General features: G+C 45.5%; 3 protein-coding genes and 1 pseudogene across 3 annotated transcripts; all 4 read right to left on the reverse strand.

The window, feature by feature from the left end:
- Positions 1-3635: 3635 nt before the first annotated feature.
- Positions 3636-4583, reverse strand: LOC119923954 (olfactory receptor 7G3-like). The gene has a single exon (XM_038743106.1). It carries the CDS (start codon positions 4581-4583, stop codon positions 3636-3638), a length of 948 nt encoding a protein of 315 aa, XP_038599034.1.
- A 6513-nt stretch (positions 4584-11096) lies between these two features.
- Positions 11097-12044, reverse strand: LOC119923940 (olfactory receptor 7A10-like). Its single transcript, XM_038743097.1, has one exon. It carries the CDS (start codon positions 12042-12044, stop codon positions 11097-11099), a length of 948 nt encoding a protein of 315 aa, XP_038599025.1.
- A 5992-nt stretch (positions 12045-18036) lies between these two features.
- Positions 18037-18985, reverse strand: LOC119923941 (annotated as a pseudogene).
- Positions 18986-20641: 1656 nt separating this feature from the next.
- On the reverse strand, positions 20642-21556 carry LOC119923942 (olfactory receptor 7A10-like; the record flags this gene model as incomplete). Its single annotated transcript, XM_038743098.1, has 1 exon — positions 20642-21556. A coding segment is annotated over exon 1 (915 nt), but the record flags the coding sequence as incomplete, so codon positions are not given.
- Between the last annotated feature and the right edge of the window lie 1850 nt (positions 21557-23406).

Genomic DNA, 23406 nt, shown 5'->3' on the forward strand with positions numbered 1-23406 from the left:
TTAGTTTACAATACATTTAGTAGACAGTCCCTGCCCTTGAATAGCCTACAATCTAGTGGGAGAGACAGTCAAGAAAATAAATTACAGGTAGGGTGAAGGAGACAACAGAGTTTAGAGATCTGTACATCAGCATCAATGGGAGGTGAGAAATATGGGTGAGTACCCAAGTGCTTTGATGATGCGGAAGTCCTGGAGTGGCATAGATGGTGGAAGTAATCAGAGAAGGCATATTTGAGGAAGATTGATTTCTGAAATAGCTTTAAAGATGGGTGGTAACCTCACATGTGCAAACCACTTGCCCTATAGTCAATTCTTATCCAGCCAGGAAAATCTAACCCAGACCCAGCTATGTATTCAATTGCCCCAACTGGTGCCAGTCAAATTCCTGGAGTCATGTCAGTCAAGTGTTTTCAAGCAGATGCCCCAAGAATCTCCGGTACAGCAGATTCCCATATTTGGGTCTCAAGAGAACCACAGAGGCTCTGTGCAGTCAGATTTTCATCTCCAATTCGTGAAATGTCCCAGGGAGACCATATTTAAGGGAAGGGAAGGCTCCCTCATCAGCATATAGCAAGGGGCAGTTGGCAATGACATGTATCAGGGAGAGGCAGTATTGCGCTAACGTCCCAGAGTTCCATACCCTCCAGACTAGGAGGATTAAAGGAGGAAGTGCCTGCTGGTGTGATGTCTCCAGTCCCACTAGTCCAGGGCAACTAGGGCCAGGCTTAGGGGCCACCCCAGCAGTCATCCTGGATCTAGGCCTGGTGACCCAGGCCCTAAGGTTGACACTCGGACCCCCTGGGTGCTGTCTGTCAGGTGAGGTGCAGGGAAGAGAGGGGGCTTAGATCAGAGCAGTAAAGATGCTGCTCACTAGAAGTGGCAAGGGGAGCCCCAGTGGACAGTCTGTATTTCCATATCTGACCTGGGTTTCCACCTGGTCATCACTGGGCCTGTGGTTTTCTGGGCTCTGGGATGAGGAACCCGCTGAAGCTGACGGAGATGCTGAGAGAAGTAATTGGGGTCCTTCTGAGGTAAGGACAGTGGGAAGGAGCAGGTGGCTGGAGGGGAAAGGATGGGCAACCAGAGTCCTGAGAAACTGGATTTGAGGACCAGATATATAGGAAGCATATCTGATTTGGATTAATTCCTGCTAGCAATCTCAGTCAATGGTATTTACTGAGCTCTGACTGTGTGTAGAGTATTTTACTGAGCGTTTGGAAGAATACAATGCAATAGAGTTGGTAGACATGAGCCCTGCCTAAGGTGGTGAATTGGGGTCTGTCACCAAGTAGAACCCAAATACTTCTACCCTGGCTTCTTGTCCCGCCTCCCCTCCTGTCCCTGGAATGGACAGGTACATGAACAGGACACGCTCCTTTCCATGTGGTGCTCTGGCCTGATCAGCCTATCTCTGCATGCCTGAGACTATCCCTCCATCTCCTGCACCCTCACAGAGTTCTGAAACATGACTGGAATACTGGGTTCTAATCTCAGCTCTGCCACATGTCTGCTGTGTGACCTTGGGAAAGTCACTTAAATTCTCTGGGCCTTAGTTACCTCATCTGTAAAATGGAGCTTAAAGCTGTGAGCCCTAAGTGGGAAATGAACTGTATCCAACCTGATTATCTATGTGGCAGTAAAGGGCCTGGCAGTGTGGCATATGTTATATTATATATATATATATATATATATATATATATATATATACATATATATATATATTCATATATATATGAATGAGCAACTGTATATGTATATAGTTGCTCATTCATTCATTCAATCATATTTATTGAGCATTTACTGTGTGCAGAGCACTGTACTGAGCGCTTGGGAAGTACAAGTCGGCAACATATAGGGATGGTCCCTACCCAACAATGGGCTCACAGTCTAGGAGGGGGAGAAGGGTTGTTGTCTTATGCTGTCGAGTTGTGTCCGACCCATAGCAATGCCATAGATACATCTCTCCCAGAACGTCCCACTTGCTTCTGCAATCGTTCTGGTAGTCTATCCATAGCTCACCTCCTCCAGGAGGCCTTCCCAGACTGAGCCCCTTCCTTCCTCTCCCCCTCGTCCCCCTCTCCATCCCCCCATCTTACCTCCTTCCCTTCCCCACAGCACCTGTATATATGTATATATGTTTGTACATATTTATTACTCTATTTATTTAATTATTTATTTTACTTGTACATATCTATTCTATTTTACTTTGTAGTATGTTTGGTTTCGTCTCCCCCTTTTAGACTGTGAGCCCACTGTTGGGTAGGGACTGTCTCTATATGTTGCCAATTTGTACTTCCCAAGAGCTTAGTCCAGTGCTCTGCACACAGTAAGCGCTCAATAAATACAATTGAGTGAATGAATCCATTCAATTGCATTTACTGAGCACTTACTGTGTGCAGAGCACTGTACTAAGAACTTGGAAAGTACAATTCAGAAACAGAGACAATCCCTGCCCCCAACAAGCTCACAGTATAAAAGTGGAGGGGTGTGTGTGGGGGGGGGGGCGGATTTAAACCCATAATGGGTTCCTGGAGGGCAAACTGGAAATGTAGAGGGAAAACGTTAGGGTCGGCAGCTGCTTCAGACCTTTAGTTAGTCAGGAAGGCAAACATTTCATTGTTCTTCCAAATGTCCTTTTGTCACTATCAGATGCAGAATATGGAGCTGGATGTGCCCTTGATTTGACCATGTTTCAGATTAGGGTCAGGGTGAAGTCAAATCTAGGATAGGCATAAGGGTTATGTTGCCAGTTAGAGCTAAAATTAGGAAGATAACAAGGGCTAGGGCATGTGTTTATTTTAGGTCTGAGGATGTTTGGGGCTGGGCTTCGGTTAGAAGTGAAGGTTGGATCCAATGATTTGACTTGCACCAAAAGGAACTGATCATAAACGTGGCCATAATCTCACTACCTCCTGAAGAATTCTTTCAACAATGGAATTATGGAGCAGGTTGGGCCCACCAACAATTAGCATTAGTTGAAGCTTAAATTTGGATGCTTTATTTTTGGAAATTTAGGCTCATCTATCCCCATATTAAAGAACAAATCCTTGACACTTCAGAGAACCCCATCCTCAACAGTGGAAGGAGAGTTCAGTGGATCGTTGATTTTTAAATTTTTTATGGTACTTGTTAAGCACTTACCATGTGCGAGGCTCTGTACTAAGTGTTGGGGTAGATAAAAGATAATCAGGTTAGACACAGTCCCCGTTCCACATGGGGCTCACATTCTAAATTGGAGGGAGGAGGATTTTATCCCCATTTTACAGATAGGGTAACTGAGGCAAAAAGAAGTGATTTGCCCAGGGTTGTTAGGGTTAGAATCAGATCCCCTGACCCATACCAGTCTAAACTCACACCCCTATGCAGATGGAAAGTGCTTACAACCATCCTGGGGATCTGGAAACCACCAATTTCCCAAAATACTTCTACCAGTGGATGCTCTTCTAGTCTACAAGGAAAGCTTTGGTGTCCCCTGGAGGTAATTATGATGCATTCAATCACAGTAAATTGATGATAACGATTGTTACCCATTCCTAAAAAACATAATCTGGGCAAATTTGATCAGTAATATTGAAGTTTTGTTAAACTTGAGTAATCCACCAGATATGCTGCCTCCCAAGTCCCAAGAGTGGGAGTCAAAGTCCCTGAGAGAAGAGAGTTTTCCTCCTGATGAGCTTTCTCAGGGCCCATTTCATGTCCTTGTTCCTTAGGCTGTAGATGAAGGGGTTCAGCATGGGGGTGACCACAGTGTACATCACGGGTGCTATCGAGAGCTGTCGGGATGCATGGGTGTATGTGGGACTGAAGTAGACCCCAAAACCAGTGCCATAGAACAAGGAGACTATGGACGGGTGAGAGCCACAGGTGGAGAAAACTTTACTTCTCCCCACTGCGGATGGGATAATCAATATGGTGGAGACAATGCGAGTGTAAGAGAATAGTAGGCCGATGAGGGGAACTATACCCAGCACCACTAGCAGTGTAAACAGCATTGCAACATTGATGAGGGTGTCAGTGCAGGAAAGCTTTAACACCTGCTTAATTTCACAGAAGAAGTGAAAGATTTCATTGTCTCCATAGAAGGATAATTGAAACAATAATGAAGTATGTGTTAGGGAATTGAGAATACTGACAATCCAGGACCCAGCAACCATCCGGGCACAGAGCCTTGGGCTCATGATTATGGTGTAGTGGAGGGGGTGACATATGGCCACATAGCGGTCAAAAGCCATCCCGGTGAGAAGAAAGTGGTCTATGCTACAAAATAACATAAAAAAATTCATTTGTGCCAAGCAGCCACCATAAGATATAGATTTGCTGTGGGTCTGGATGTTGGCCAGCATCTTGGGGACCGTAGTGGACAGGAAGCAGATGTCAGCCAGGGAGAGGTTGGTGAGGAAGAAGTACATGGGGGTGTGCAGGTGCGGGTCGGAGCCGATGGCCAGGATGATGAGCAGGCTCCCCAAGACCCCGAGTAGGTACATCCAGAGGAACAGCACAAAGAGGAGCTGCTGCTGCTCTGCCCGGTCAGACAATCCCAGGAGGAGGAATTCCGCAATGCTGGTTTGGTTTCCCCTCTTCATGGGGCCGGAGGATCTGTTGGGGGAGATGAGGCAAGGGAATGGGATGATGGAGCAATTAGACTTGCTTCAGGACAATTTCCCCTTTCTCCACAAGTGGCTTGGAGTCATTTGGGAATGGAACTACATAAAAATTGTGAAAGCCCTTAAGGGACAGGGTCTGTGTCTAATTCCCACTTTTTCCCAGTGTTTAGTATAGTGCTTGCTTATGTACCAAATTCTGTGCTAAGCATAGTGCACAGTGGCATAGTTCATAGCAGCAGTCATCATCATAAATGGTATTTATTAAGTTCCTACTGTTTGCAGGGCTTGGGAGAGTAATAATAATAATAATGATGGTATTTGTAAAGCGCTTACTATATGCCAAACACTGTTCTAAGAGCTGGGGTAGGTATAAAGTAATCAGGTTGTCCCACGCGGGGCTCAAATTCTTAATCCCTATTTTATAGATGAGGTAACTAAGGCACTGAGAAGTTAAGTGACTTGCCCAAGTCACGCAGCTGACAAGTGGTGGAGCTGGGATGGGAACCCACAAACTCTGACTCCCAAGCCTGGGCTATTTCCACTAAGCCAGAATACAATATAACAGAGTTAGTAGACACATTCCCTGCCCACAATAAACTTTCATTCTAGAGGGGTAGACAGACATTAATATGGGCAAATAATTTATAATATAGGATTTATATATATATATATATATATATATATATATATATATATATATATATATATATGTTTATAGCTAAATATATTACTATTACTACATAAGTGGTACACAGTGGCCTCTCCCTATATTGGGGTCATGGCCGATGAAGTGACATAAAAAGGGGTTGAAGCTGGAAAAGACAGAGCCATACTGCTGAACTGAATCACCTAGGTAGCTCTGGGCCTCATTTCCATCAACTTTCAGCTCCTGTGTTATCTTTCCTAGGCTTCGGTGCCTGGGCATAAAATTGGGCTGATCCTCACTTGAGTTATGTTGGGCAACAGCCTCACCTGAATCAGTCCAATGATCTATTCAATACAGTAGACAGTGGCAACAAAAGATGCTTGCAGGAAAGCGTATCATGGTTGCCATCTTTGACATCCATCCTCATGGAAGGTATATGGCTTCTTCTTACCTTTTCCTTTCATGACCTATTGTGGACCTTGCAAGCAAGAATTTTCCCAGTTACTCCAATCCAAAGCCCCAACCTTCTGAATCTACTGGTAGCCCAACTATTGGCTAGTCTAAGAAACTGTGTTTTTTATTCTAGAGTTTGGAAATCATGGAAACATCATGGAGGAGTTCAGTTAGGGTCTGAAATTGGACCTTTGGTAGTTTGGACAGCTATTTGGTACTGCTTGCCGAATGTTAAGTAACTGTTAATAATTTAACAGTTATTTAATACAGTGCCCTGCACAAAGTAAGCACTCAACAAATACAATTGATTAATGGATTATTATTACTTAGCAATATCATCCTTATCCTTAGACTAATTGCTTAGGCATAGAAGTGAGCTCAACAGTATAAAAATTCCCATGATGTCCTCTGGAAACCATTTATGAAAGAGATGTGACATTAAAGATTTGCTAGTCCACTTTGAACAATAGATTACACATTCTTCTCAGGACTTCATCAGTCCTTACTGATTGCCAGATACTGTGCTGGGGTAGGTACAAGATAATCAGATCAGACAGAGTTCTTGACCCTCATGGGGCTCACAGTCTAAGAGGGAGAGAGAACAGGTATTATATTCCCATTTTACAGGTAAGGGAATTGAAACACATGGAGACTAAGTGACTTGTCCAAGGTCACTCAGCAGGCAAGAGGCAGAGATGGGATTCCAGTCCATATTTCATTTTGCTGCTCAGATCATTTATCTAAAAAAAAATTGTTCGGTCCATGTTTCCCTACTCCTCAAGAACCTCCAGTGGTTGCCCATCCACCTCTGCATTGAACAGAAACTCCTTAACATTGATTTCAAAGCACTCAATCGTCCTACCTTACCTCACTGATTTCCTGCTACAGTGCAGGCCACACACTTTGTTCATTCATTTATTCATTCAATCCCCTGAGGTAGCTCTTACCTGGAATGTCCGTGCCGGCCTCTGACTCTGAGTGAAGGAAGGGGCTTCTATCTTTTATTTGTCTCCTCTTTGCTGCAGCAATTGTCCTGCTCAGAGTGCAGAGTTCCTAAGCAAGGCTGCTGCAAACTGGAATCTTGTCTCCACATCCACAAGGTAGTGTGGGAGGGAGGGGGCTCGAGGCAGGACTATTTGCAGGAGTCTCCGGGCCCCTGGGACCACCGTTCCACAAGTCCCAAGCTCCTTGTTAGAAACAGTGCTCTGCATATAGTAAGCACTCGATAGGTATGATTGATGAATTAAAAAACAAACAAACACTCAGTGCCTTATCTCTGTCCCAGCCCCTCTGGGCTATAATGGAGGGATTCAGATGCCTTATCCTGGTCCCCATCCAGGCTACCCATCAGACTGCTGTTGATTGCAGGTGGGGCTCTGGATGCAATGAGATTTGATGTCAAGTGCCTGGTACAGTATTCTTCATACAGAAGACAATAAATAGCAATGATGATTATGATGATAAGGATGATGTCAATGGCAACCAATAATCTCCATACCATTCTTATCAGAGAAGAGACATAAGATCACTGTGGAGAGGGAATACATCCACTTATTGTTATATTGTACTCTCCCAAGTGCTTAGTAAAGTGCTTTGCACACAGTAAGCGATCAATAAATACTATTGAATGAATGAATGAACTAGATCATCATCATCTTCATGATCGTCATAATTATGGTTTGTTTTTTTGTTTTTCGAGTCTTTATTAAGAAGCAGCGTGGCTTAGTGACAAGGGCCCGGGCTCCGGAGAAAAGGTTGTGGGTTCTGATCCCAGCTCCACCACTTACCAACTGGGTGACTTTGGGCCAATCACTTCACTTCTCTGTGCCTCAGTTACCTCATCTGTAAAATGGGGATTAAGACTGTGAGCCCCACGTGGGACAACCTGATTACCATGTATCTACTCCAGCGCTTAGAACAGTGCTAGGCACACAGTAAGCGCTTAACAAATACCATCATCATTAAGTGCTTACTATGTGTCAGACACTGTACTAAGCACTGGGCACTGTGGGCTGCTCTAAGCACTTGGAAAAATAAAACAGAAACGCAAGACACATTCCCTGCCCACAAGTAGTTTATACTCTACCATCTAAGCCATCGCTAAATAGCAGCTTCTCAATGAATGCTTTCTTATGATGTTATGGCCAGGTGCATTGGAAGAATTAACTCAAGGAAAAGAATTGCATTCCAAAACTAGTTTCCTTAAAGACAACATAGAATTTGTTGAAAAGACTAAACTAGAATTGGACTACCAAGCCCAAGTGGTAATAAATAAAGAGTCAGACAAGCTATCTTCCAAGCTGACATGACTGGCTATACTTTTAGGCAGTAAGGTCAGGGACTTGAAGTTCTCAAGACAGCCAGATGTTCCCAGTACTTGCCAGAATTTAGGTATACTAGTGATGTAAGATGCTTTACTAATGACTAGGAAACCAGAATAGAGGTTCCTGTATGAGTGGAAAGATTACAAGGCTAAAAGTGAGAAGACATGGCCCTAGTCCTGGCTCATCTATTGTTTAAATGTGTGACCTTGGGTAAGTCACCGAGCCTCTCTGTGCCTCAATTTGCCCTTTTCTTAAACTAGGCTAGTAACCTCTCCTCCCTGTCTCCATGGGGAAGGGGTGAAGATAAAATGAGGTAATATGGAAGAAAGCCCATTCAACTCTTTGAAAGGTGCTGTGCACATCCTGAATATTATCATCTTCTAGACTCTAGACTCCATGTGGATGGGGAATATGTCTACCAAATCTCTTTCAAGCACTTAGAACAGTGCTTTGCTCTATAAATATCACTGATTGATTGATTGTGTGATGTTCCACATTGGTTTCAGAGGAGATTGGCTCCAGATTTGGACCAGGAAATTATGCAGAAGGCACATCTTGTTGTAGCCACTGTGGAGGCACAGTACCACTTCATTCATTCATTCATTCATTCATTCATTCAATCGTATTTATTGAGCGCTTACTGTGTGCAGAGCACTGTACTAAGCGCTTGGGAAGTGCAAATCGGCAACAGAGATGGTCCCTACCCAAGAATGGGCTCACAGTCTAGAAGATAATAATGGTGGTATTTGTTAAGCGCTTACTATAATGAAGGCATTTTTTTTCATGACATTTATTAAGCGCTTACTATGTGCAAAGCACTGTTCTAAGCACAGGGGGAGATACAAGGTAATCAGGTTGTCCCACGTAGGGCTCAGTCCTTAATCCCCATTTTACAGGTGAGGTAACTGAGGCACAGAGAAGTTAAATAACTTGCCCAATGTCACACAGCTTGTGTCAAGCACTGTTCTAAGCTCCGGGGTAGATACAAGGTACTGCTCCCTATGGGGCTGATGAGCCAGGGGCAACCGAGGTGCTTCACCTTCATATGCCCCAGGACTTTACCTCCCTCAGCAAAACCGTCCCAGCTAACAGGAGAACTCAAACTGCTTCACCCTCTCACTCTCTCATTAAGCAATAACTCTGGCTAGTGCTCCCCAAAAGTGGGTATTCTGTGAAACCTCCCCCCTGCACCCCCAGAGGCACGGGAAGCATCCAGAAGGCTGGGGGAGGGTTGTTGCTAATGTACCCTCTCAGGGTTCAGCAGTGGATTAGGGAAGAGAGCCAATTGCTTCAATAACCTCCCCAAAACAAGGTAATGAGCTCACACCCAGACAGATTTCCCAGATACCCCTCTTTATAGAAAAGAGACAAAAACATATTTTCTCTCTATATAAAAGTACCCAAGGCCTAGTCTTTATTCTCATTGAGCAGGTAGTACATGATCAGAATGCAACCCCCTTTGCAGGACAGGGACTGTATCCAATGTGATTCAATTGTATATAACCGAGGGCTTAGTACAGTGCTTGGAACATGGTAAGTGCCCAGCAAATACCATGCTTATAGGCAATTTACATTTCAATCAATCAGTCATATTTATTGAGTGTCTACTGCATGCAGACTAGACTGTGAGCCCGTTGTTGGGAAGGGACCATCTCTATATGTTGCCAGCTTGTACTTCCCAAGCACTTAGTACAGTGCTCTGCACACACTAAGCACTCAATGAATACGATTGAATGAATGAATGCAGAAACCTACGCATCAAGCTAAAACTCCTCACTCTTGGCTTCAGGGTGCTCCATCACCTCGCCCCCTCCAACATCACCTCCTTTCTCTCCTTCTACAGCCCAGTCCGCACCCTCAGCTCCTCTGCCACTAACCTCCTCACTGTGCCTCGTTCTCGCCTTTCCCGCCATCGACCCCCGGCCCACGTCCTCCCCCTTACCTGGAATGCCTTCCTCCGCACATCCGCCAAGCTAGCTCTCCTCCTCCCTTCAAAGCCTTACTGAGAGCCCACCTCCTCCAGGAGGCCTTCCCAGACTTAGCCCCCTTTTTCCTCTCCCCATCCCCCCGCCCTACCTCATTCCCCACACAGCATCTGTATATATGTTTGTACAAATTGATTACTCCATTTGTTTTACTTGTACATATTAACTATTCTATTTATTTTGTCAATGATGTCCATCTAGCTCTCCTCTTCCCTTCAAGGCCCTACTGAGAGCTCACCTCCTCCAGGAGGCCTTCCCAGACTGAGCCCCCTCCTTCCTCTCCCCCTCCTCCTCTTCCCCATTCCCACCGCCTTACCTCCTTCCCCTCCCCGCAGCACTTGTATATATGTATATATGTTTGTACATATTTATTACTCTATTTATTTATTTATTTTATTTGTACATATTCATTCTATTTATTTTATTTTATTAATATGTTTTGTTTTGTTCTCTGTCTCCCCCTTCTAGACTGTAAGCCCGTTGTTGGGTAGGGACCGTCTCTCTATGTTAGCAACTTGTACTTCCCAAGCGCTTAGTACAGTGCTCTGCACACAGTGAGCACTCAATAAATATGATTGAATGAATGAATGAATGTAGAACGGTGTATTAAGCGCTTGGGAGAGTACAGTGTAACAGAGTTGGTAAACACTTTTCCTGCCTACAAGGAGCTTACAGTCTAGAGGGGGAGACAGACATTAACATAAATTATAGGTATTTCCATAAGTACTATGGAGAAGAGGATGAAGTGAATATCAAGTGTTTACAGTGAGCCCATTGTTGGGTAGGGACCATCTCCATATGTTGCTGATTTGTACTTCCCAAGCGCTTAGTACAGCGCTCAGCACACAGTAAGTGCTCAATAAATACAATTTAATGAATAATGAAAGTGTACAAATACAAAGGTATAGGCCACACAGAAGGGAGAGGGAGCAGGGGACAGCCAGCGCACTTGACCCTAACAAGAATGGATTTTGACAAATGCGTTCTGTTCTCAAAAATGGTGATTGGTCTCACTCAAAGAGGATTCAAGACTCAAAAGCTGTTCCATCAGATCCTCCTTCCTTCCAGGACACAGTAGAATGAATCACAGTCTTTGCATGAAGACAGTTTTCCCTCTGAACACATTTCTCAGAGCCTCTTTCATGTCTTTGTTCCTCAGACTGTAGATGAAGGGGTTCAGCATGGGGGTGACCACCGTGTACATCACGGAGGCTATCGAGCCCTTCCGTGATGCTTGGATAGATACGGGGCTGAGGTAGACCCCGAAACCAGTGCCATAGAACAAGGAGACCCCGGATAGATGTGAGCAACAGGTGTTGAAAGCTTTATATCTTCCTTTGGCAGATGGGACTCTCAGTATGGTGGTTATGATGCGAGTGTAAGAGAAAATGATACCCACGAATGGAAAAATAGCCAATATAACAGTCAGCACATATAGCAGTACATCATTGATCAAAGTGTCTGTGCAGGAAAGCCTTAGGACCCGGTTAGGCTCACAGAAAAAGTGAAGGATTTCATTGTCTGTACAGAAAGATAATGGAAGCACCAATAATGTGTGAATCAGGGCATCAAGGCCACTGACACTCCAGGACCCAGCAACCATGAGGGCACAGAGCCGTGGGTTCATGATGGTGGTGTAGTGGAGGGGGTGGCATATAGCCACGTAGCGATCATAAGCCATCCCAGTGAGGAGGAAATGGTCTAGACCTATAAAGAGAAGGAAAAAACACATTTGGCCCAGGCAGCCAGCATAGGATATGGATTTATCTTGGGTCTGGAGGTTGGCCAACGTCTTGGGGACCGTGTTAGATAATAGACAGGCATCGACCAGGGAGAGGTTGATGAGGAAGTAATACATGGGGGTGTGCAGGTGTGGGTCGGAGCCGATGGCCAGGACGATGAGCAGGTTCCCCAGGACCCCAAGCAGGTACATCCAGAGGAACAGCCCGAAGAAGAGCTGCCGCTGCTCCACCCAGTCAAACAGTCCCAGGAGGAGGAATATCGGGACGCTGGTTTGGTTCCCCTTCACCATGGGGCCAGAGTATCTGCTGGGAGAGACATGGCAGGAGAATGAGATGACAGATCAATCACATCCTGGTTCAGCCTCAACCTAGATTCTATGTGGTTTAATGTGTGTGTGTGTGTGTGTGTGTGTGTGTGTGTGTGTGTGTGTGTGTGTTAGTGTGTGTGTGTATTGGGGGGGAGGGAGATTAACATAGGCAGAGTAAACAGTGGAGAGACCCCATCACTCAACTTCAGACCGCCCCAGCTCTATTGGAAAGGTGGTTAGGAGGCCTGGGGTCTGGCTGTAGACCTCATTCATCTGAAATTCTCCCACTCCCACTCTCCAGCCTTCCTGGGGTCCTGGGTCTGCCCTTCCTGGGCCTGTGTGTGTGCCAACACAGGGTGTAGTGGATTCATTCGATAGCATTGATTGAGCACTTACCGTGTGCAGAGCGCTGTACTAAGCACTTGGAAATGCAATTCTGCCCTACCCCCAGGCATAGCACTGGGCTTTCCCAGAATGGCTGTTCCCCATTCTCCATGGAACGCCCCATCAGAGACTCAGAACCCATCATCAGTGGCCCCTCAGGCTTCTCCTCACCCGACTGAAAAATCCCAGTTTCTTCAGACACTCCACTCCCAGACTTTCTTCCCCATCACTGTTCTCTCCTGGGCCTTCTCCAAATCCAGGATAAGAACTCGGTCACTGAGAATCATGAGTGATTTCTCTTGTTCTTTCCATGATGTCCAATCCCCTAAATACCATTCATCCTGGTAGAGAAGCAGCGTGGCTTTGTGGAAAAAGCACGGACTTGGGAGTCACAGGTCATGGGTTCTAATCCTCACTCCACCACTTGTCAACTGTGTGACTTTGGGCGATTCATTTAACTTGTCTGTGCCTCTGTTCCCTCATTTGTAAAATGGGGATTAAGACTGTGAGCCCCACGTGGGACAACCTGATAACCTTGTATCTACCCCAGTGCTTAGAACAGTGCTTTCCACATAGTAAGTGCTTATCAAGTACCATCATTATTATTGTTATCATTGCCATTATCAACAATGGCTCACAGATTTCACAGAATCTGGAACATAATAAGCGCTTAATAAATACCATCGTTTATTATTCTTATTATTCCAGTTAGTCATGAAGGAATTTTGTTTGGTTATCTGCTTTTTTTGGTTCTTACCTGGGCTTATAAAACGGTGCTCTTTAACACCTTCCCGGCTTCAAGTAAGTCACTCTTTTTTTTTTAACTCCCCTTGTCAGCTTTTTCCTCACTAAGGTCTATGTTTTGTAAATTTTTTTTTTAGAAATTCAATAGCCCATGATTGTTTGTGGATTTCTTCCCCAGCAAGAATGCCAAATGTTCTCAAGTCATGATTGCTATGGCAGGGCGATTCTTCTATCTCCTGCACTAGGTCCAGCACACAATTCATAATACAATTCAATGTGTAATTTTTCCATGTTGGCTGTAGTACTAACGGTCCCAGAAAAGAGTCATTTGCCCAATCCAAAGCCTTAAATTTCACTTCCTCCTTCCCTAATCTCTGATGACCTTGTCAACTCCTTTGCTGGTGAAATCGAAAGCATCAGACGTAACTTGACCAAGACCCACCTTCAACCTCCATGATGCTCTTCTATCTCTCCTTCCACCCTCTCCTTCTTCACAGCTTTCAAGAGAAAGTCTCCCACAGCCTTTCCAAATCTGTGCCTCTCTCTTGCCTCTCCCCCAACTGATTGATTCCTCACTCCCTTTCCCTTGCCCAGAACTCATTCTCCCTTCAACTCTCCCCAGCTTCATCGTTGTCCTGAAATCCCTCCTCCTCCAGGATGTTGTCCCTGATTGAGGCCCACCATCCCAACTCATGTCATCTTGGCATACCCCTAAGCGTTTATTTACTCACATATAGTTTTCACTAACTTTCATTAGCACTATGTACTTGAAGAACCCCACATGAAGGAAAACTCACATTATAGTACTTCCATTATGTTCATCGCTTCCTATACTGCATCTCTTCTTATCCAGAGAAGATGTGTGTTTTTGGAAGACTCTTCGCTAATTCTTCCAAAAACTGTATTCTATCCAAAACACATAGTGAAGGCATGTGTTTTAGCACAATTAACTCTATATTATGATCTTTATCCTATTTTTGTTATCTTTTTATTCTCATCCATTTTTCCATCCCCTTCACATTCCAGTTTTATCCATGTCATCCTTCCTCCTACTCCACTGATTGTAAATCATGTGTCTGCCTGGCTTCCACATTAGATTGTAAACTCTTTCATGGTAAGGACCATGTCTTTTACCTCTATCGCATTCACCCACTGCTTTTCTTTGCTTTCCCATATTTCAGAAATACCAATTATATTGAACTCCTCCTATTTTCCAAAGGATTCACTGCAGGAGACTTGTCCAGGGAGCCAAAGATGCTGCTGGGGCTGTCCTTCCCCTGAGGTAGCTCTTACCTGGAATGTCCGTGCCAGCCTCTGACTCTGAGTGCAGGGGCTTCTATCTTGTATTTCTCGCCTCTTGGCTACAGGAATTGCCCGGCTCAGAGTTCCTAAGCAAGGCCGCTGCAAGCTGGAATCTTGTCTCCTCACCCAAAGGATAGTGTGGGAGGGATGGGGCTCGAGGCAGGACTATTTGCAGGAGTCTCTGGGCCCCTGGGACCACCGTTCCACAAGTCCCAAGCTCCTTGTTAGAAATGGTGCTCTGCATATAGTAAGTGTTCCATAGGTATGATTGATGAATTAAAAAACAAGCAAACACTCAGTGTCTGATCTCTGTCCCAGCTCCTCTGGGCTATAATGGAGGGATTCAGATGCCTTATCCTGTTCCCCATCCAGGCTACCCATCAGACCGCTGTTTGTTGATTGCAGGTGCGGCTCTGGATGCAATGAGATTTGATGTCAAGTTCCTAATACAGAATTCTTCATACAGAAGACAAAAAATAGCAAGGATGATTTCGATGATAAGGATGATGTCAATGGCAACCGATAATCTCCATAACCTTCTCATCAGAGAAGAGACATAAGCTCACTGTGGACAGGGAATACGTCCACTTACTGTTATATTGGACACTCCCAGTTGCTTAGTAAAGTGCTTTGCACACAGTAAGCGATCAATGAATACTATTGAATGAATGAATGAATTGAATCATCATTATCTTAATGATCATCATCATTAAGTTTTGTTTTTTCGTTTTTCGGGCCTTCATTAAGAAGCAGCGTGGCTTAGCTGCAGGAGCACGGGCTCAGGAGTCAGAGTTTGTGGGTTCTGATCCCAGCTCCACCACTTACCAACTGGGTGACTTTGGGCCAATCACTTCACTTCTCTGTGCCTCAGTTACCTCATCTGTAAAATGGGGATTAAGACTGTGAGCCCCACATGGGACAACCTGATTACCTTGTACCTACCCCAGCGCTCAGAACAGTGCTTGGCACACAGTAAGTGTTTACCAAATACGATCATCATTAAGTGCTTACTATGTGTCAGACATTGTTCTAAGCACTGGGCACTGTGTGTTGTTCTAAGCACTTGGGAAAATAAAACAGAAACGCAAGACACATTCCCTGCCCACAAGGAGCTTATGCTCTACCATCGAAGCCATCGCTACATAGTTTCTCAATGAATGCTTTCTAATGATGTTAACTCCATGTGCATTGGAAGAACGTACTCAAGGGAAAAGAATTGTATTCCATACCTAGTTTCCATCAAGACAACATAGAATTTGTTGAAAAGACTACACAGGAATTGGACTACCAAGCCAACTGGAAACAGATAAAGGGTCAGACAAGCTATTTTCCAAGCTGACATGACTGGCTCTACTTTAAGGCAGTAATGTCAGGGACATGAAGTTCTCAAGACAGCCAGATGTTCCCAGTTACTTGCCAGAATTTAGGTATACTAGTGATGTAAGATGCTTCACTAATGACTAGGACTCCAGAATAGAGGTTCCTCGGTGGGTAGAAAGATTACAAGGCTAAAAGTGAGAAGACATGGCCCTAGTCATGGCTCTTCTATTGTTTAAATGTGTGACCTTGGGTAAGTCACTGAGCCTCTCTGTGCCTCAATTTCCCCTTTTGTTAAGCTAGGCTTGTAACCTCTCCTCTCTATCTCCATGGGGATGGGGTGAAGATAAAATGAGGTAATATGGAAGAAAGCCCATTCAACTCTTCAAACGTGCACATCCTGAATATTATCATCTTCTAGACTCTAAACTCCATGTGGATGGGGAATATGTCTACCAAATCTCTTTCAAGCACTTAGTACAGTGCTTTGCCCTACAAATACCATTGATTGGTTGATTGTGTGATGTTCCACATTGGTTTCAGAGGAGATTGGCTCCAGATTTGGACCAGGAAATTATGCAGATGGCACATCATGTTGTAGCCACTATGGAGGCACAGTACCACTTCTGCCCTGCTCCCTATGGGGCTGATGAGCCGGAGCAACCGACATGCTTCAACTTCATCTGCCCCAGGACTTTACTTCCCTCAGCAAAACCATCCCAGCTAACAGGAGAACTCAAACAGCTTCACCCTCTCACTCTCTCATTAGGCAATACCTGTGGCCAGTGCTCCCACAAAAAGGGTATTCTGTGAAACCTGCCCCCGGCACCTCCAGAGGCACAGGAAGCATCCAGAAGGCTGGGGGAAGGTTGTTGCTAACCTACCCTCTCGGGGCTCAGTGGTGGGATAGGGAAGAGAGACAATTGCATCAATAACCTCCCCAAAACAAGGTAATGGGCTCACTCCCAGAGAGATTTCACAGATACCCCTCTTTATAGAAAAGAGACAAAAACATATTTTCTCTCTATATACAAGTACCCAAGGCCTAGTGTTTTTTCTCATTGAGCAGGGAGTACATAATCAGAATGCAACCCCCTTTGCAGGACGGGGACTGTATCCGATGTGATTACATTATATGTACCCGAGGGCTTAGTACAGTGCTTGGAACATAGTAAGTGCTCAGCAAATGCCACGATTATAGGCAATTTACATTTCAATCAGTCAGTCAGATTTATCGAGTGTCTACTGTGTGCAGCCTAGACTGTGAGCCCGTTGTTGGGAAGGGACCGTCTCTATATGTTGCCAGCTTGTACTTCCCAAGCGCTTAGTATAGTGCTCTGCACCCAGTAAGCACTCAATGAATACGATTGAATGAATGAATGCAGAAACCTACACATCAAGCTTAAACTCCTCACTCTTGGCTTCAAGGCTCTCCATCCCCTGGCCCCTTCCTACCTCACTTCCCTTCTCTCCTTCTACAGCCCAACACGCACCCTCCGCTCCTCTGCCGCTAACCTCCTCACTGTGCCTCGTTCTCGCCTTTCCCGCCATAGAGCCCTGGCCCACGTCCTCCCCCTGGCCTGGAATGCCTTCCCTCTGCACATCCGCCAAGATAGCTCTCTTCCTCCCTTCAAAGTCCTACTGAGACCTCACCTCCTCCAGGAGGCCTTCCCAGACTAAGCCCCCTTTTTCCTATCCCCCTCTCCATCCCCCCAACCCTACCTCCTTCCCTGCACAGCACCTGTATATATGTTTGTACAGATTTATTACTGTTTATATTACTTGTACATATTTACTATTCTATTTATTTTGTCAATGATGTCCATCTAGCTTTACTTCTATTTATTCTGATGACTTGATACCTGACCACATATTTTGTTTTGTTGTCTGTCTCCCACTTCTAGCCTGTGAGCCTGTGGTTGGGTAGGGACCATCTCTCTATGTTGCCAACTTGTAGTTCCCAAGCCCTTAGTACAGTGCTCTGCACACAGTAAGCACTCAATAAATACGACTGAATGAATAATAAAAGTGTACAAATCCAAAGGCAGAGGCAACACAGAAGGGAAAGGGAGCAGGGGACAGCCAGTGCACTTGACCCTAACAAGAATGGATTTTGACAAATGCGTTCTGTTCTCAAAAATGGTGATCGGTCTCACTCAAAGAGGATTCAAGACTCAAAAGCTTGTTCCATCAGACCCTGCTCCCTTCCTGGACGCAGCAAAATGAATCACAGTCTTTGCATGAAGACATTTTTCTCTCTGAACACATTTCTCAGAGCCTCTTTCATGTCTTTGTTCCTTAGGCTGTAGATGAAGGGGTTCAGCATGGGGGTGACCACCGTGTACATCACGGAGGCTATCGAGGCTTTCCGTGATGCTTGGGTAGATACAGGGCTGAGGTAGACCCCAAAACCAGTGCCGTAGAATAAAGAGACCCCTGATAGATGTGAGCAACAGGTGTTGAAAGCTTTATATCTTCCTTTGGCAGATGGGACTCTCAGTATGGTGGTTACGATGCGGGTGTAAGAGAAAACGATACCCACAAAGGGAAAAATAGCCAATATAACTGTCAGCACATACAGCAATACATCATTGATCGAAGTGTATGTGCAGGAAAGCTTTAGGACCCTGTTAGGCTCACAGAAAAAGTGAAGGATTTCATTGTCTTTACAGAAAGATAATGGAAGCACCAATAATGTGTGAATCAGGGCATCAAGGCCACTAACACTCCAGGACCCAGCAACCATCAGGGCACAGAGCCGTGGATTCATGATGGTGGTGTAGTGGAGTGGGTGGCATATAGCCAGGTAGCGATCATAAGCCATCCCGGTGAGGAGGAAATGGTCTAGACCTACAAAGAACAGGAAAAAAAAACATTTGGGCCAGGCAGCCAGCGTAGGATATGGATTTATCTTGGGTCTGGAGGTTGGCCAACATCTTGGGAATCATGGTAGATAATATACAGGCATCAGCCAGGGAGAGGTTGATGAGGAAGAAGTACATGGGGGTGTGCAGGTGCGGGTCGGAGCCGACGGCCAGGACGATGAGCAGGTTCCCCAGGACCCCAAGCAGGTACATGCAGAGGAACAGCCCGAAGAAGAGCTGCTGCTGCTCCACCCAATCAAACAGTCCCAGGAGGAGGAATGTCGAGATGCTGGTTTGGTTCCCCTTCGCCATGGGGCCGGAGAATCTGCTGGGAGAGACATGGCAGGAGAATGAGATGACAGATCAATCATATCCTGGTTCTGCCTCAACCTACATTCTATGTGGTTTAATGTGCGTGTGTGTGTGTGTGTGTGTGTGTGTGTGTGTGTGTGTGTGTGTATTGGGGGGAAGGGAGGTTAACATAGGCAGAGTAAACAGTGGAGAGGCCCCGTCACTCGACTTCAGACCTCCCCAGCTCTATTGGACAGGTGGTTAGGAGGCCTGGGGTCTGGCTGGAGATCGCATTCATCTGAAATTCTCCCAATCCCACTCTGCAGCCTTCCTGGGGTCCTGGGTCTGCCCTTCCTGGGCCTGTGTTTGTGCAAGCACAGGGTGAAGCAGATTCATTCAATAGTGTTTATTAAGCACTTACTGTGTGCAGAGCACTGTACTAAGCACTTGGAAATGCAAATTCTGCCCTACACCCAGGCATAGCATTGGGCTCTCCCAGTCTGGCTGCTCCCCACTGTCCATGGAACGCCCCATCAGAGACTCAGAGCCCATCATCAGTGATGCCTCAGGCTTCTCCTCAACCAACTGAAAAATCCCAGTTTCTTCAGACACTCCACTCCCAGACTTTCTTCCCCATCACTGTTCTCTCCTGGGCCCTCTCCAAATCCAGGATAAGAACTTGGTCACTGAGAATCATGTGTGATTTCTCTTGTTCTTTCCATGATGTCTAATCCCCTAAATACCATTCATCCCAGTAGAGAGGTAGTGTGGCTTTGTGGAAAAAGCACAGACTTGGGAATCAGAGGTCATGAGTTCTAATCCTGGCTCCACCACTTGTCAACTGTGTGACTTTGGGAAAGTCACTTAACTTCTCTGTGCCTCAGTTACCTCATCTGTAAAATGAGGATTAAGACTGTGAGCCCCATGTGGGACAACCTGATAACCTTGTATCTACTCCAGCCAGTGTCATCATCAAGTGAATAGGCTCCTCCAAGAGTGAATGACAGAGAATAGAAACCCACCTTGTATTTTTGTGTGAGGGCCTGATCGTGTGTCTGTCTATGGGCCTGCTCTGGGAATCCGGAGACATGGGTTCTGGTACGAGTTCTGCCTCCTGGGATTATGCCATCATTAAGGATCTTCCTGACCTGAAAAAACAACCGAGGATGATCTGCAAGGTAGACAGATCCAGCAGGTATCCTGAAATTAGTTGGTTATCGTGATCAATGAGCCATGCAAGGCAACCACCTGCAAAGCTATGACATTACAACATAGCATAGGCACTGTGTCCTCGTCACTTTGGCTGTAAATCAAACCTACTCATTTCCAAAAAAACCTTTTTGAGCACAAGCAACAAGAGTGTGTGAGTGGCACGGCACAAACAGCTAGCACTGAAATTAACTCCTCTTCACAGGTTTAAAATCCTGACGTCTCAGGACCTAGGACTCAATAGGAGACTCCATCCACCACCAAGCAGACAATGACGATGGTGACTGGGAACGGCTAGTGCACTTGACCCTAACAAGAATGGATTTTGACAAATGCATTCTGTTCTCAAAAATGGTGATCAATCTCACTCAAAGAGGATTCATGACTAAAAGCTTGTTCCATCAGATCCTGCTTCCTTCCAGGAGGCAGCAGAATGAATCACAGTCTTTGCACGAAGACAGTTTTCCCTCTGAACACATTTCTCAGAGCCTCTTTCATGTCTTTGTTCCTCAGGCTGTAGATGAAGGGGTTCAGCATGGGGGTGACCACCATGTACATCACGGAGGCTATTGAGCCCTTCCGTGATGCTTGGGTAGATACGGGGCTGAGGTAGACCCCAAAACCAGTGCCGTAGAATAAGGAGATCCCTGATAGATGTGAGCAACAGGTGTTGAAAGCTTTATATCTTCCTTTGGCAGATGGGACTCTCGATACGGTGGTTATGATGCGAGTGTAAGAGAAAACAATACCCACAAAGGGAAAAATAGCCAATACAACAGCCAGCACATATAGCAATACATCATTGATCAAAGTATCTGTGCAGGAAAGCTTTAGGACCCGATTAGGCCTACAGAAGAAGTGAAGGATTTCATTGTCTGTACAGAAAGATAACGGAACCAATAATGTGTGAACCAGGGCATCAAGGCTACTGACACTCCAGGACCCAGCAACCATCAGGGCACAGAGCCGTGGGTTCATGATGGTGGTGTAGTGGAGGGGGTGGCATATAGCCAGGTAGCAATCATAAGCCATGCCGGTGAGGAGGAAATGGTCTAGACCTACAAAGAGAATGAAGAAACACATTTGGGCCAGGCAGCCAGCGTAGGATATGGATTTATCTTGGGTCAGGAGGTTGGCCAACATCTTGGGGATCGTGTTAGATAATAGACAGGCATCGGCCAGGGAGAGGTTGATGAGGAAGAAATACATGGGGGTGTGCAGGTGCGGGTCAGAGCCAACAGCCAGGATGATGAGCAGGTTCCCCAGGACCCCAAGCAGGTACATGCAGAGGAACAGCCCGAAGAAGAACTGCCGCTGCTCCACCCAGTCGAACAGTCCAAGGAGGAGGAATTCCAAGACGCTGGTTTGGTTCCCTTTCGCCATGGGGCCAGAGAATCTCCTGGGAGAGACATGGCAGGAGAATGAGATGACAGATCCATCACATCCTGATTCTGCCTCAACCTAGATTCTAGGTGGTTTAATGTGTGTGTGTGTGTGTGTGTGTGTGTGTGTGTGTGTGTGTGTGTGTGTGTGTGTATAGGGGAGCAGGGGGAGGTTAACATGGGCAGAGTAAACAGTGAAGAGACCATGTCACTCGACTTCAGACCGCCCTAGCTCTATTGGAAAGGTGGTTAGAGGGCCTGGGTTCTGGCTGGAGATCTCGTTCATCTGAAATTCTCCCACTCCCACTCTCCAGCCTTCCTGGGGTCCTGGATCTGCCCTTCTTGGGCCTGTGCTTGTGCAAGCACAGGGTGAAGCAGATTCATTCAGTAGTGTTTATTAAGCACTTACTGTGTGCAGAGCACTGTACTAAGCACTTGGAAATGCAATTCCACCCTACCCCCAGGCATAGCACTGGGCTCTCCCAGTCTGGCTGCTCCCCATTGTCCATGGAACGCCCCATCAGAGACTCAGAGCCCATCATCAGTGGCTCCTCAGGCTTCTCCTCAACCGACTGAAAAATCCCAGTTTCTTCAGACACTCCACTCCCAGACTTTCTTCCCCATCACTGTTCTCTCTTGGGCCTTCTCCAAATCCAGGATAAGAACTTGGTCACTGAGAATCATGTGTGATTTTTCTTGTTTTTCCATGATGTCCAATCCCCTAAATACCATTCATCCTGGTAGAGAAGTAGTCTGGCTTTGTGGAAAAAGCACAGACTTGGGAGTCAGAGGTCATGAGTTCTAATCCTGGCTCCACCACTTGTCAACTGTGTGACTTTGGGAAATTCATTTAACTTGTCTGTACCTCTGTTCCCTCATCTGTAAAATGGGGATTAAGAGTGTGAGCCCCACGTGGGACAACCTGATAACCCTGTATCTACCCCAGTGCTTAGAACAGTGCTTTCCACATAGTAAGTACTTCCTTCCTCTCCCCCTCCTCCCCCTCCCCATCCCCCCGCCTTACCTCCTTCCCCTCCACACAGCACCTGTATATATGTATATATGTTTGTACATATTTATTGCTCTATTTATTTTACTTATACATAGTCTATTTATTTTATTTTGTTAACATGTTTTGTTTTGTTGTCTGTCTCCCCCTTCTAGACTGTGAGCCCACTGTTGGGTAGGGACCATCTCTATGTGTTTCCAACTTGTACTTCCCAAGCGCTTAGGACAGTGCTCTGCGCACAGTAAGCGCTCAATAAATACGATTGAATGAATGAATGAATGAATCATCATTATTATTCTTATTATTGCCATTATCAACAACAGCTCACAGATTTCACAGAATCTGGCACGTAATAAGCGCTTAATAAATACCATCATTTATTATTCTTATTGTTCCAGTTAGCCAGGAAGAAATTTTGTTTGATTACCTGCTTTTTTTTGGTTCTTACCTGGGCTTATAAAAGGGTGCCTTTTAACACCTTCCTGGCTTCGAGCAAGTCACTCGTTTTTCTTTTTCTTAGCTCCCCCTGTCAGCTTTTTCCTCACTAAGGTCTATGTTTCGTAATTTTTTTTTAGAAATTCAATACCCCATGATTGTTAGTTTGTGGATTTCTTCCCCAGCAACAATGTCAAATGTTCTCAAGTCATGATCACTATGGCAGAGCGATTCTTCCATCTCCTGCCCTAGGTCCAGCACACTATTCATAATACAATTCAATGTGTAATTTTTCCTTGTTGGTTCTAGGACTAACCGTCCCAGAAAAGAGTCATTTGCCCTATCCAAAAACTCTAATTTCACTTCCTCCTTCCCTAATCTCTGATGACCTTGTCATCTCCTTTGCT

Source organism: Tachyglossus aculeatus, unplaced genomic scaffold (genome assembly GCF_015852505.1).
Source record: "Tachyglossus aculeatus isolate mTacAcu1 unplaced genomic scaffold, mTacAcu1.pri scaffold_67_arrow_ctg3, whole genome shotgun sequence".
Lineage (NCBI taxonomy): Eukaryota > Metazoa > Chordata > Mammalia > Monotremata > Tachyglossidae > Tachyglossus > Tachyglossus aculeatus.